The 14,236-nt window shown below is 49.2% G+C and overlaps 6 protein-coding genes across 6 annotated transcripts; 3 read left to right on the top strand and 3 right to left on the bottom strand.

The window, feature by feature from the left end:
• Positions 1-104: 104 nt before the first annotated feature.
• On the top strand, positions 105-1,036 carry BBK36DRAFT_1168725 (hypothetical protein; the record flags this gene model as incomplete). Its single annotated transcript, XM_024895218.1, has 2 exons — positions 105-786; positions 1,017-1,036. 2 exons carry the CDS (start codon positions 105-107, stop codon positions 1,034-1,036), a joined length of 702 nt encoding a protein of 233 aa, XP_024749416.1.
• A 226-nt stretch (positions 1,037-1,262) lies between these two features.
• Positions 1,263-2,789, bottom strand: BBK36DRAFT_1200041 (hypothetical protein; the record flags this gene model as incomplete). The annotated part of the gene is made up of 2 exons (XM_024897112.1): positions 1,263-2,437; positions 2,498-2,789. 2 exons carry the CDS (start codon positions 2,787-2,789, stop codon positions 1,263-1,265), a joined length of 1,467 nt encoding a protein of 488 aa, XP_024749415.1.
• A 705-nt stretch (positions 2,790-3,494) lies between these two features.
• Positions 3,495-4,739, bottom strand: BBK36DRAFT_19803 (hypothetical protein; the record flags this gene model as incomplete). The annotated part of the gene is made up of 1 exon (XM_024897887.1): positions 3,495-4,739. One exon carries the CDS (start codon positions 4,737-4,739, stop codon positions 3,495-3,497), a length of 1,245 nt encoding a protein of 414 aa, XP_024749414.1.
• An 855-nt stretch (positions 4,740-5,594) lies between these two features.
• On the bottom strand, positions 5,595-5,894 carry BBK36DRAFT_1100172 (hypothetical protein; the record flags this gene model as incomplete). The annotated part of the gene is made up of 1 exon (XM_024889144.1): positions 5,595-5,894. A coding segment is annotated over one exon (300 nt), but the record flags the coding sequence as incomplete, so codon positions are not given.
• Positions 5,895-8,687: 2,793 nt separating this feature from the next.
• Positions 8,688-9,393, top strand: BBK36DRAFT_1168722 (hypothetical protein; the record flags this gene model as incomplete). Its single annotated transcript, XM_024895217.1, has 2 exons — positions 8,688-9,255; positions 9,305-9,393. 2 exons carry the CDS (start codon positions 8,688-8,690, stop codon positions 9,391-9,393), a joined length of 657 nt encoding a protein of 218 aa, XP_024749412.1.
• Positions 9,394-9,842: 449 nt separating this feature from the next.
• On the top strand, positions 9,843-14,005 carry BBK36DRAFT_65772 (P-loop containing nucleoside triphosphate hydrolase protein; the record flags this gene model as incomplete). The annotated part of the gene is made up of 4 exons (XM_024898449.1): positions 9,843-9,944; positions 10,020-10,175; positions 10,251-13,558; positions 13,648-14,005. 4 exons carry the CDS (start codon positions 9,843-9,845, stop codon positions 14,003-14,005), a joined length of 3,924 nt encoding a protein of 1,307 aa, XP_024749411.1.
• Positions 14,006-14,236: the final 231 nt, after the last annotated feature.

The raw sequence follows: 14,236 nt of genomic DNA, 5'->3' as shown, positions 1-14,236 counted from the left end.
CTTCTGATCAACTAGATACCGGCAGCACTTCTCCTCCAATAGATCAATCTTCATCACCACTCCCTTAAGGTCATTCTACAATATTCATCTATCGAACCGCAAATATGAGGGCTGAAACTATCGCGTCTGTTGGCCTGTTTGCCAAACTGGCACTTGGACAGTCGGTTATCAACTCCGGAAACGGCTTTGGAACCTACTATTACGATATTGAGCATCCCCAATCCTGCTTTGCCGATTTCACGAACATGAATACGGGATTTGTCGAATGCAGCCAGTTTCTCCCCTGGACCTTGAACAACGTGGGTAGCAACAACCTCGTTGCTATGAACCACACCCTTCTGGCCGGAAACTTGGCCAAGTATTGCGGTAGACGGGTTGTGGTCAGTGTTAACGGACAGCCATCTAGCACGCCATTTTTCATCGGTGATGGCTGTGAGCGATGTGGCACCGGATCCTCTACCAACACCCAGTGGAATCCTAATGGAGCTCCTGGCTTGGACTTCAGCTTTTCGGCCCTTGATGCCTTGAACTCAAACGCATGCAATGCCGGTCATATCGACATCTCCTGGCAAATCCTGGACGAGACCCTGTACAACTTCGATACCAACGCTCCCGGGCAACCAACCGGTCCCGTCAATGGCGGTGGAAGCAATCCAGGAAACGGCGGCGGCAGCAACCCGGGCAATGGTGGTGGCACTTGCAGCTGGGCAGGCCACTGCGCAGGTGCCAGCTGCGGCACAGATGATGATTGCTCCGATGACCTTACTTGCATCAGTGGTACATGCGGTGGCGGTTCGGGTAGCGGTTCGACTCCACCTCCATCATCTTGCAGCTGGGAGGGCCACTGCCAAGGTGCCAGCTGCGGCACGGACGACGATTGTTCTGATGCCCTTGTCTGCACCAACGGACGCTGCAATGTCGACTAAGCTGCATTTATGCGAGCACAAAGCCACGAATTACCTTTACATACCCCCTTGATAATGTACATACCTTACCTTCTCTACCTATGTATATAGAAATGGCGGTGCGCATCTAGATGCAAGCTGTAAAAACGTCACCAAGTATATAGCTTGATAGATACATGTATATGATTGCAAATACCGCGTCACTGAGCCATTCCGTAGCATGCTTCTCACTGAAACAATGCGTATCACGGGAAACCTGTTGTCATGATACGATACACTGCGCTTTCCCGGTAGAATGATGCCAGCCGCTAAAGGTGCGTGGTGCAAAGACTCGTCTCACAGCAAAGCCGTCCAAGCCTATTGTGAGGGATCTATATCATACTCAATGTCTGTCCTTATAATATACTTGGCGCCCTTTGTCACGCTTGATCCTTCATGCAGCAAAGCCCCTCGCGTCTCTCCATGGGGAAATATGGCGACGCCGCCCATGACAGGGCGTACTCGGTAGGCATTCAGTGTGCCTTCAATGGGTGCTGGGATGAAAAAGGTGGTTTCTCCTCCTTCAAACTCATCGTTGAGATACAATAAGAACGTAAATAACGAGCTCTGCTTCTTTCCAAAAGGCGAATCGTCGTACACATACGTATCGTCTGGTCGGATGCCGGAGGGTGGCCAAGCTCCGTCGATATGGCATCGGTATTCAGCGCCGGGAACATATCGGTACACGCGGAAACGTCTGTTCAGGCCACGGGCCAAGCGGCCATCAACCGAGGATGGCACAAAGGGAGCGATTCGCGACCAAAGCTTGTCGTGAAATGCGGTATCGATGATCCAGTAAAAGTTGTGTGCCAAAACACTACTATCGCCACCCTCGCGTATTGGCGTGTCTGGAAGGAAACCGACCGTTTCGCCGACAGCAATGATGGCTTTGCATTCTTCAGGCGAAAGAAGATTCGTCGCAAGACTGAGATTGGGAACGTTCGGATGCTTGTGAAGCGTTATTTGGGGAATTTCCGGTGACAGCAGAACGGTATCGGGCTGAGAAGCATACAGAACCGCTGGATGGTAATTGGGGGGGTTGCGGAGGTGGCCAGGTGTTGTCTCGATGATGCGAAGAGAAGAAGCGACTGAGCTTGGTACCGAAGAGAAGATAGTCCGATCCAGAACAGAATCATAAACGTGTTGTGGCTGAACAGAGGGACGTACATCCCACGTGGCTTGGAATGCTATGCGAGAGGAAGATCCAGGTAGAGGCTTCGTGACACCGACACTGTGATCAACTGGGCAGCTGACACGTAGCACAGCATCTAGTACACAGAGGAGCTCCTCGTCTTTGGGCGACCGTTTCGGATTATCTATGCTCACGCCTTTTGGCTGCGTCACAACGTCAAGATCTCGCACCCAACGACACAGCGCTCCCAGTTTGGGCTCTTCTCTTCGGAGCCGCATCTCGGCAAGCAAGATCCTCGCTTCGAGGAATCTCTCATCAGCAAGTGCGGCAGACACGCGCGCCGTCAAGTTGGCACTATCCTCTAGAGAGCACTTTAGATTCCATCCGTTGCGTCAAGTGCTGTAGCAAGAAGCAGACTTACTGGTGGCATTGACACCGGTGGTACATGATTGGCGGAAGTCATAGACAGCCGTCCGAAGGTTCCTGCAGAGCTTGGACTTTGTCAAGCTTGGATGTTGTGCTAGAGTTGTAAGTGTCTCGATCGTGATGTCTAGCTCCTCATCCGAAATTACTGTCTGTAGGCGCTTGATCTCGACTCGCTCATCTTCAGGTAACGTAGCAACAGCTGATGTTGCCTTTTCGACCTTGATGTGCTTTTGAGAGAGTTTCTCTTGAGCACTTCGCTTCCGCTTTGTTGATTTGGAGTGTGCCATTGTGCTCCACGTGCAGAGTGGGATGCAGCGCTTAAACGGACAGCTCTCAGATGAGCTCTTTTCACGTACAACTTGGATGGCGTCGAGTTTACGGATTGTAGCAAAATTTGGATCTCCCCTCGTTGGTGCGTCAGCCGTCTCTAGGCAGTGGAGTAACTAAAGTCCGAGGCTGCCAATCGAGTCGCTGAACAGAACATACCCTGCAGAATGTGGCCTCGGCTCGTCGGTGCCCATGTACCGCACTGATTTGTCTCTCCTCCCTGATTGGTGACTCAACGTCAAATTGACTGCCCGGGATACCCATACTACTAGTCGTATCCAATGTACCACTTCTTCCCTACTGACAACAGACAAGGAAACAAGCACAACAGATGTGCAACAGCAGACTATTCTGAGACGCCCATTTGGGCATATATGGTCATTCTCGGCTTCTCCTCAAGTCGAGACATCGAAACTTGAAATGACGAGGTTGTGCTGGTAAGCTTGTGTGTCTCTTGTATCATGTTATCCAAACTTGCACATTTGCTACGCATGACTTTGTCAAATACGGTGCCTTAATCTTCCAATTAAGCTGCTAATCATTGTGCTTACAAACAGCAGATGATGAATAGGCACGACGTGCTACTCCGTAGGCTGCTAAAGCAATATGATAACATGCAAACCAATATCCCATGCTGTGAAGTACTGGAGTGCGTATTCGACTACCTATGCATGTTCAATCACCTCCTGGACTTTGTCGTACTTCACCCCATGCATCCAAAATCCCACTACCAGCGGCTTTGGGGCATCTACTTTTCCATTCCCATCTGTCTTACCCAGCTGGTCAGTCCAAGTCCAGTAAAGCCGATCTTTCCAACCTTCCAGATACCAGCCATTCAGGTCTTCCTGCGGAGCTTTGTTGAGCGTGGGCAGCAGAGGCGTTCCGTTGACATGTACAAGGAGACTCGTGTCGTGAGCTAGGGCAACAAAAACATTGTTGGCTTCATCAAACGCTTCTCTCAGACGATCTGCTGTGGCTTGACCCACTACCGGATCTACGAATGTAGAGAGTTGGCCTTTTGAAACACGGTACCATGCTGTGGTACGAGCCGCTTCGTTCACCAAATCCCTCCCATCTGAAAATTGAGGGAACTGGGGATGGCGCATTAGTAGCACTTCGGGTCTTTCGACGCCTGCAAGTCCAACACCGTTGTCGGGAAACTCGCGGCTTGGGAACGGATGCGAAGCGTTTGGTCTCAGGACGCCGCAGAAATGACAAGCATCTCCAGATAGGAGAATAAAAGTATCCTTCTCTTGTCCCGCGGCTGTGCTAGTGGTCCTAGCCAGAGCACTTATATGACCATGATCGTGGCCGGGAGTATCAAGAAGATAAAATGATCCATCACCATAGAAATCAAGCGCAGGAAAGCCGCCAATTGTAAAGGTGGAATCGCTGAAGTCGACCTCCTTGTTAGGACGCCCAGCGAAATCCGACGCTAAGAATACAGCTTCTGCCGCACCCGTAGATTCAGGCTTCAAGGCCGCCAATTTTTTCCCATAATGCAGAGTCGTGGTTGGTGGGAAGAGCGATACATCTCCCCTATGGTCGAGGTGTGAGTGACTCCAGATAATATCGTCGATATCTTGCAGCGATATGCCAGCGTCTCTCAGTACTTCAGGGACACCTTTCTCCACCTTGACGCCGACGCAAAAGGCAAGCGAATCTCGAACGTTCGGTGGCAGGTTCCACCAGTCCTTCCGGATGCCCAGGTCAAAGAGAGCCATCTTTCCCAAAGTCTTGTTTTCAATCAGAAACGCCAAGGCCGGTCCGCTCGTGACTTCGTGACCTTCTGAAACTGGGTCCAGAAACAATGCCGACGGAAGGCTCAGCGTCCCGATCTCCTCGATAAGTCGAACCCGAACCGTCTGCGCTGAATGCGGCGCGCTTAGCCACTTAGGTTGTTCGGACATGATGTATGAATCGAAGCAGAGAGCGTGGTGGTCTGCTAGAGAAGCTCAAATGTAAGGGAATTGGTAGGAATATTTTGTATTCACAAGTTGAATCCTTTGTCTAACGATTGGCGATGTCCTTATACATATGCTCTGCAATAGTGAAGGATTCAACTTTCGAGGCCTGGCCTACTGCCATTGGGACATCCGCAGGCCGGCCGGATCAGGTCAACCATGTCTTTTCTGCCTGATATCCTCCTCTGCATCTAGCCAACTCCTCCTTACAAATCAACAACTCAAATCGTCATGCTGAGCTAACATGACGAGGTTGGGAGCCAAGTCTGTGGCATATAACAGCATGGCTTCATACTTTGACTGTCAATTGTGGTCAGAACGGTCAGAACGGTCAGAACGGTCAGAACGGTCAGAATACCTGGTAGTCAGAATAGTCAGATGATTCTACGCGCTTAATAATTCGGGGCCAATGGATTGCCAGACATGCCTAACTGAGTAAGGTCAGTTTGGGAGCATATGTATATCAACCTTCTCAAGCAGGGCAATGTCCAGCATATAGCTGCGACCTGCCAGCTTTGAGCGCAATTGTTCTTCACAAACTTGAGACTGCTTCTTGTGTAAAACATGTTGCGAAAAGTTCGCTTAAATACATAGAGCTCTCACATAAATTTTGCGATCTGGGGCTCTGGGAACCATGAATCTACACTCGACGATTGAGTTGGTAAGGCTGATGTTTGGGCATATTGGAGGTGCACATGGGCATGCTTACCTGGATCACTTGGGAGGCTCCGAATGATTGGAAGTTTCAAACTCAATTAGCTGCTGAAATACACTCTTGTTCTAGTTCTCAGCCAACCGCGGCAGAAGAGGTGCTTCATCTCTAGACACTCTCCAAAAGTTCGTCTCCTCCAAGATATCATCAGTTATCACCCAACGCCATCTGTCTACAAAGTCTTCTTGCATCTCCCAGCCTCTTCGATCCCAAGGGGTCTTTCCCCAAACTTTGATCTTACCGGACACTAGATCATTCCAAAAATTGCGAGCATCAAGTAAATCTCCAGCGCACAGAAGACTATCCCGGAATTGTGGGAATGGAATCAAGTCAATAAACGGGAGATGTGTTGTGTGGGCTTGGAGATTAGTGGGTGTCAGTGCAGGCGGAGTGGAAGTAGAAGGGTGTATATGGATGGCGGGAATCAGCTGGCTGCAGTCGATTGAAAGAATATATCTGTTCGTCAAGAGAGCGGCCAAAGTTTGCATTCCGGGCATAGTAATCGCTAGATCCGCCTTGACTGATGATAGAGGTCCTAATCGATCTTCGTTTCGTTGGATTCTAAAGGTTTTCAGCCCTGTGAAGTGAAGTGGTCTCCCACCAAGATTGAAAGCTTACAGATGTGGTTCAAGATCCAGTATCTGTTCTAACCTGTCGCAATTTCTGTCGCAATTTGTGGTCGACGAGTTGATATGCGATAGAGCCGTCGTAGAAACAGGGAGTATCTCGGCGTTCGCTGACCTTAGGCTCTTCTCCAAGGCCTTTTGTCTTTGCTCCGCGTTGGTGTTAGCGCCCCCGCGAGTATTTGGGACTAAATTTTCTTTCGTTGAAGCTTTCGAAGATCCCGTGGCCCTAGACTTCCGTTGTCGCTCGAATTTGGATCCTAGACACTAAAGTTCAGATGCGGCACTACGGCACCACCAGCGATGCCTCGGTAACGGAAATCACGAACTATGAGCCCTCTGCGCAAGCCTATTCTGTATTCGTTTTCTTTCCGCCTTGTCTTCCACATTTGTCCAGTCATCCTCTTCGACCGATTGGATAAATTGCTTCCACTTGCTGAGCATCATACCAGCAGCTGTTCCCAGCTGTGTGATGTCTGACCTCGTATATGCCTGGACTCATAAGACGCGAGAGGCAGTCGCTATCATATAGATACTGCTGTATGTCAGGCTTGCTGGGCGATTGTAACTGCTAGAAGATGAGAACTTGGTAAGCTGAAAATGCCTCATCCCTTATACTTAGAGGAAAAAGAACCAGGCAGGCCCACGTGACGCAAAAGTCAAGAATCCCTGGCATCGTTCTCGAGTTCCTTATGCTGTGGATCTTCGACTAATCAATATTACCTTGACTGGGCTGCCCTACTCTGACCTGCATCAAAGACTTTGTAGTTTCCGGATTGACCCGACGCTTGGGGGGTGAACAGTCAATACTCTGAAGAGGCGCCAGAGCACTGCTTTATCTCTTAAGGTACGGAGTGCTTGTATGTGGAAAGCCTGGCTGCCAGAATGTACCTGGGACCGCGCTCCTTTGGCGTTGTGGCGGCTTCATCACAGCAATTGTAGGCGAGCAGAGTCTAGAATGTACATTCTACAAACTGTAGTGACTTAACGAGTCCTGAGGTTGCCTACGCTACCGCGTCTAGCGAAGCCCTTCCTAGCAAGCTAGTTATGCATCCTAAGGCTCTCTTGTCACTTCCAAAACGCTTCTACCACCAACTAATATAACAATGGGTTGTTGAAAGTGCCTTAAATACTCTCAGAGGAATGCCACCTTTTTTTAGCGGGTTTGATGTTAGTCTACCACCCACCGCCAAGACGCGAATATGCAATATGGTGCCAAACTACGCAAATCTCCTCCTGCATAATGCATAATAGAAGGCATGGCGGAGGCATGCCAGGCCACCTTTTGTTCTTTAAAGCGCTCCTGTGGTACGAAGGACAACACGATTGTAGATGCTATATGAAGAAGTTCTAGATAAGCTTGGATTGTTATGGTCCCCTTGTATTTGGTTACCTCTTGCAAAGAGCGAATCCTTTGTGTTGAAAAGTATGTCAATTGTCTTGCTTGTCTCTCTACAACTAGACCGGATTGTAGCTCCTACTTATGCCTACAGCTGGATTGACCCCCTGCCTGCCTATGTATTGATACTTCCTATGTTGGTGCCCCTTTTTTCCAACACTTTGTTTGTCCTGCCTCTTGAAGTTATAAGCTCATTTGAATTTGTTGGATATAAAACGAAACCCCGCTGATGTCTTAACGACATTGTTATCCTTATAGGGAATACTATGTAAGTTCTGTTTAACAGGATTGCATATAGACTACAGCATATCTTGTGACTATGCAAAAACATATAAAAAAAGATAGATACTGAGGATTGCTTTCCTTTTCCTTAGTAGTCTTTGTCGGTGAGAGGCCTTACGTGGTATTGATGAGGTTTGATTTGCAAACTTCTAAAGACTTATCAATCGGTTGATGATGAGTGTAGGTATCATCGGCTAACTTGTCAGTAGAGAGAGATGGAGATATGCACTTTGCTAGTATCCACAGGATTTTCATTGCTCTAGAAATTACGGGTGCTGGCTTTCGGCATGGACAGGTATCGGGCACTCCTTATTAAGTCAAATGCTCCAATCACACTTGAACAAGGTAACATCCGGAAAACTTGAGATATAGTGTGCGTCACCTCTTCCTATGTGATGAAGACAGTGAAGATGCATCTGCAATTTTACTACAGAAAGTCGAGGCACATTTTTCAGCTGAATAGCGCTGATAATGATTTCACTGTCCAGACCAGGAAAGCTGTACCCCGGTCACATACGCGGGAAGACCTAGCTTCGAATGCTATCAAGAGTCTAGAAACCGTATGTGAAAAACAAATCATTGTCTCAAGCGCGCGTCTTGTCGAAAGAAATTGCCCATCATCGTCATGATTTGGAATCAATCAGTCCCGATTTACTCCTGGTGAGTTAACGATGGCATATATATATACCTATGTGTGTATGTATGTATACACGTCCCCTGCTGCTGTTCAATCTGATGTATCCCAACCTGTCCAGCTCACCCCGATTTACTCTAACAAAATGCTTTGTTGCACCGTCAAGACTATGACTGCCTTTTTGATCTTCTCTGGAAGCTTATTTGCAGGAAGTCATGCGTCTCTCGTCGCTTGTCAAAGTACGATGACAATCGCGGGCGTCACCGTTATAGACACGCCGCTGGTCCGTGATGCACAAGCCTTCGCTCGCGACCACACCATTGATTCTATTTACAACCATGTCATGAGATCCTGGTTGCTGTCGACTATCATAATCAACAGCAATGAGACTCTCCGCGAGATCATTGATCTGGAAGTGCATGCGGTAGCCTCTCTCCTTCATGATATCGGTCTAGACCCAGCTGTGAACTCTTCAGTTGTTACCCCAGATCGGCGATTTGAAGTCGACGGCGCTTTCGCCGCAAGACAGTTCGTTGAGGAGCACAAGATTGGCCAAGCATGGGACAGTCACCGACTGCAATTACTGTGGGATTCTATTGCTCTGCATTCCACTTTCACCATCGCCGATTACAAAGAGCCCGAGGTGCAGCTTGTGAGCAAAGGTGCAGTGACAGACTTTTTGGGGCCATCGCTGCCAATAACACAGTCTGACTGGAACGCACTGGTCGAACAATTCCCACGCACCAGCTTTGGCTCTAATTTCAATGAGTCCATTATTCATCTTTGCATGACTAAACCGGACACAACTTACGGTGAGAGAATCTGGCTCTTGGCCTGAGGGCGCATACTAACGTCTATCAGACAATTGGATGCAGCCATTTGGTGATCGATATGCAGCCGGTTACTCGTCGAAGGGTCACGACTTGATCGATTTTCCGGTTCATCCTTAATGGTATCATCCTTGCTTCACCTCAGTGAACTCCAGGCTCGACTTATATAGAACGGTATCGCTTAGTATACCTTATCTAAGGCAGGAGGACGCGTATACGCTCATGTCTACCCGCGTAAATCGTCCATAGTAATAATGTAGTAGTACTATTTCGTACCCAATCGCCAAATTGTGCCTTCAGCGCTATCCATCGTGGCAAAAGTTCTAGCAGGGGTCTTGGAGATGACTGCTGCAGTTTGACAGCCCCGATTTTTATCTTGCCAGTCGTCCAGGTATTTATGGGCGAACGGACCCTTAGGCCCTTCGTCTCATTTTCCACCGAGCTCCCTCCTTCTCCACTCATAACATCTCTATCGGTTTATTTTATTCACCCTGCCTCAGTCACCATAATACACGGAGGGATTAAAGTATGGCGGTTGTATATATATCAACGAAATAGTGCGACGAACCATGGACGATTCACAGGGCGAGCAAGATAACGGACCCTCACGAGAAGCCGCAATCTCCAATCATGCCACCGGCGGCCCTTTGCGAATGACATTGGGGGAAGCTGTGGGCGCAGAAGCCAACGACTGTCCACTTGCATTACCGCAATCGCCCACGAACAACTCGACATTCGCTGGGGAGGCTGAGAAGCAAATCATCAGGAACCAGCTTGATTCACCTATTGTTGAGCCGAGCTATTTGGCACTCTATCGTTATGCGGACTTTTGGGACTGCCTTCTTATCGGCATTAGCGCTATCAGTGCTATTGCTGCGGGTGCTGTTCTTCCTCTCTTATCCGTATGTGATTTCTATAGAGTCATTCGAGTCGGCTAACATCTTCTGGTTTTGCTAAACGCGATGTGTTCTGAGCAGATTCTGTTCGGTCAGTTGACTTCTGCATTCCAACGGGTATCTCTCGATACTATCGCATACCATGACTTCGAGGCACAGTTGAACAAGAACGTTTTGTACTTCGTCTACATTGGCATTGCCGAGTTAGCAACAGTCTACATATCAACTGTGGGTTTCATATACACTGGGGAGCGGATCACCCAGAAAATCCGACAAGAATATCTCAGGGCCATTCTGCGCCAGAACATTGCCTACTTCGACAATCTTGGAGCCGGAGAGATCACCACACGGATAACAGCTGACACCAATATTATCCAAGACGGCATCTCCCAGAAGATTGGCCTCACCTTGACGGCTGTGGCAACGTTTGTCACTGCATTCATCATTGCCTACGTTAAGTATTGGAAACTCGCACTAATCTGCACGTCGACAATTGTGTGTCTGCTGTCGGTCATGAGTGGCGGCTCCAGTCTCATCATTCGTTTCGGCAAGCGGTCTTTTCAGAGCGTTGCCAGTGGCAGCACTGTTGCCGAAGAGGTGATTAGATCAATTCGAACGGTCACCGCATTTGGGAACCACGAGCGGCTCGCAGAACAATACGACACATATCTGAGAACGGCTGAGAGACAGGGCGTCAGGATGCAACTTATACAAGCAGCCATGATCGGGTCTCTTTACGCCGTCATGTTCTGGAATTACGGTCTCGGTTTTTGGCAAGGCTCGCGCTTCCTGATCAATGGCGAAGCGGACGTTGGCCAAATCTTGACCATCTTGATGGCCATTCTCACTGGCTCCTACTCTCTCGGAAACGTCGCTCCAAATAGCCAGGCTTTCAATAACGCGGTGGCAGCAGCAGCTAAGATATACAGCACCATTGATCGCCAATCACCTCTTGACCCGACTTCCGACGTTGGCAAGAGGCTTACGCAGGTAATAGGCAGCATAGAATTGCGAAATGTGAGGCATATATATCCTTCTCGGCCTGAAGTTACAGTGGTGAAGAGCATAAGTCTTCTCGTCCCAGCAGGTCGCACAACCGCGCTCGTGGGTCCTTCTGGGTCCGGCAAAAGCACCATTATCGGGTTACTCGAGCGCTTTTACAGCCCTGTAAGCGGCGAGATCCTGCTGGACGGACACAACATACAATCCCTGAACCTCCGATGGCTTCGAAACCAAATTTCGCTAGTTGGTCAGGAGCCTATACTCTTTTCTGCGACAATCTTCGAGAATATCAAGTTTGGGCTTACCGGCACTCCGCTTGAGAATGAACCTCCAGAACTGACACGAAAGCGCATTGAAGAGGCGGCCGAGATGGCCAACGCACATGCCTTTATTACGTCTCTGCCTGACGGATACGAGACCCATGTGGGGGAACAGGGGTTCTTACTCTCAGGCGGCCAAAAACAGCGTGTTGCCATCGCCCGTGCAATCGTGAGCGACCCGAAGATTCTCCTCCTCGACGAGGCCACTTCAGCCTTGGACACCAAATCAGAAGAAGTCGTGCAAGCAGCACTCGATAAAGCTGCCAAGGGGCGTACGACTATCATCATCGCACATCGGCTTTCGACAATAAAAGCAGCTGACAACATTGTCGTTATGGTTCACGGCGAGATTGCGGAGCAAGGAACTCATGAAGAGCTACTGTCTCTAGAAGGCGAATACTTCAAACTCGTTGAGGCACAGAGACTGGGCGACATCAACGAAGCGCAATATACAGCAAGCCTGTCCGCACAGGGTCAAGGAGCCGTAATCTTGAACGAGTGCACAGAGAAGGCGGCCCGCGTTGCATCCTTTCAAAGTGGAAGTTTCGCCGCGGCCTACAATGAAAAGCCATTAGCGGCCAGAACCAAAGAGCAAGAGACGGCGTCTCGAGCAACCATCTCGTCAGCCAGAGAGACAGCCAAGGCCGAAAAGCACTACTCGCCTTGGACTTTGGTCAAGTTCACCGCGTCTTTCAATCGACCTGAGCTCCTACTCATGATTGTTGGCCTCATTTTCGCGATTCTGGCAGGTTGCGGCCAGCCGTCTCAGGCTGTCATTTACTCCAAAGCCATCAACACATTAGCTTTACCACCAGAATTGTACAAGAAGCTCCGACGCGATGCTAATTTTTGGTCCCTGATGCTTTTCATACTCGGTATCGCTCAATTTTTCCTCTTCTCGATACAAGGCATTTGCTTGGGGATCAGCTCAGAGAAGCTGCTCCGCCGCGCCAGAAGTAAGGCGTTCAAAGTCTTACTGCGGCAAGACATTGCCTTTTTCGATGAGCATTCGACTGGTGCCCTGACGTCCTTTCTCTCCACCGAGACGAAGCATCTGTCTGGCATTAGTGGAGTAACACTAGGCACAATCTTCATGGTGTCGACAACTCTTACGGCGTCCATGGTCGTTGCCCTGGTTATTGGGTGGAAACTGGCCTTGGTTTGTATCTCAATCGTGCCCGTGCTCTTGTTCTGCGGATTTTGGAGAGTCTCGATGCTTGCTCGATTCCAAGCACAGTCCAAGAAGGCCTATGAGGCGTCCGCTAGCTATGCCTGCGAGGCAACCGCAGCTATTCGCACCGTAGCTTCGCTCTGTCGCGAAGACGATGTCCTCGCTACATATCAAGGCCAGCTCGCAAGTCAGGCACGAGCTAGTTTTCTATCGGTGTTTAAATCTTCCTTTTTTTATGCGCTATCGCAAGCACTCACGTTCTTCTGCATGGCTTTAGGATTTTGGTACGGTGGTACGCTCCTTGGTAAGCACGAGTATACAATTTTCCAGTTCTTCGTTTGTTTCAGCGAGGTTATATACGGTGCCCAAGCCGCCGGCTCAATTTTTTCCAACGCGCCTGATATTGGAAAGGCCAAGAATGCAGCTGCCGAGCTGAAAAAACTCTTCGACCGCAAGCCTCTCATTGATGTGTGGTCCAAAGAGGGCGAGGTCATTGCCAACATCCAGGGCTCTATCGAGTTTTGTAATGTGCATTTCCGATATCCTACGCGTCCCACACAGCCTGTGCTGGCGGGTCTGAGCTTTACAGCCAAACCAGGGCAATTCGTCGCATTAGTTGGTGCCAGCGGGTGTGGCAAAAGCACAACCATTGCGCTCTTAGAGCGCTTCTACGATATTTCTTCGGGCCATATATATGTTGACGGAAAAGATATTTCACAGCTGAACGTTAACTCGTATCGAAGCCAGCTTGCTCTCGTCAGTCAGGAGCCATTACTATGTCGGGGCACGATCCGAAGCAATATTCTCCTGGGCAGCAACGATCTGCAGGTAACTGAAGATGCGGTCATCAAGGCGTGTAAGGAGGCCAATATCTACGACTTCATTCTTTCGCTTCCGTATGTGTTCATCCCATTCCCCTTCGAACCTCTCTTCTTCCCCGACGATAGTCCGGCTCCGTCGTGCGTTATATTGACCGGCAGTACAGAGAAGGTCTAGACACATTGGTCGGCAGTAAGGGTAGCATGCTATCCGGCGGCCAAAAACAACGTGTTGCAATTGCCCGAGCCCTTCTTCGAGATCCAAAAATTCTCCTTCTTGACGAAGCAACTTCGGCTCTTGACTCAGAGTCGGAGATGGTTGTACAAGCAGCTCTAGATGCCGCTGCCCGAGGCCGCACAACCATCGCGGTGGCTCATCGCCTCAGTACTATAAGAAAAGCCGACACCATTTACGTATTCGACGAGGGCCATGTAGTTGAGAGCGGAACTCATCATGACCTTATGCAACACAAGGGCCGCTATTACGAGTTAGTGAACCTACAAAGCCTGGGAGAAGGTCCCTAAAACTAGCTTGAACTTTTCCTTTTGGTAACTCAGCTTTGATGATGCTGTTGTGTATATTACATTAGCTTTTTCCAATGTGCATGATATGTTTCTCTCAGAATATTGTTCGGTCCCCGTCTCACTGTAAAAGCGATACCCCAACGTTCGTTATTACAGTCATTGCATAGGCGATTGAAAGTCTGTAAATTTATGTATAGTGCTCTTTGACTCAATAGTCTCCTTCCAGGGTTT

The sequence above is a fragment of the Trichoderma citrinoviride genome, assembly GCF_003025115.1.
Source record: "Trichoderma citrinoviride strain TUCIM 6016 unplaced genomic scaffold BBK36scaffold_7, whole genome shotgun sequence".
NCBI lineage: Eukaryota > Fungi > Ascomycota > Sordariomycetes > Hypocreales > Hypocreaceae > Trichoderma > Trichoderma citrinoviride.
Note: the sequence above shows the minus strand (reverse complement) of the source record. Positions and strands in the feature narration are given on the sequence as shown.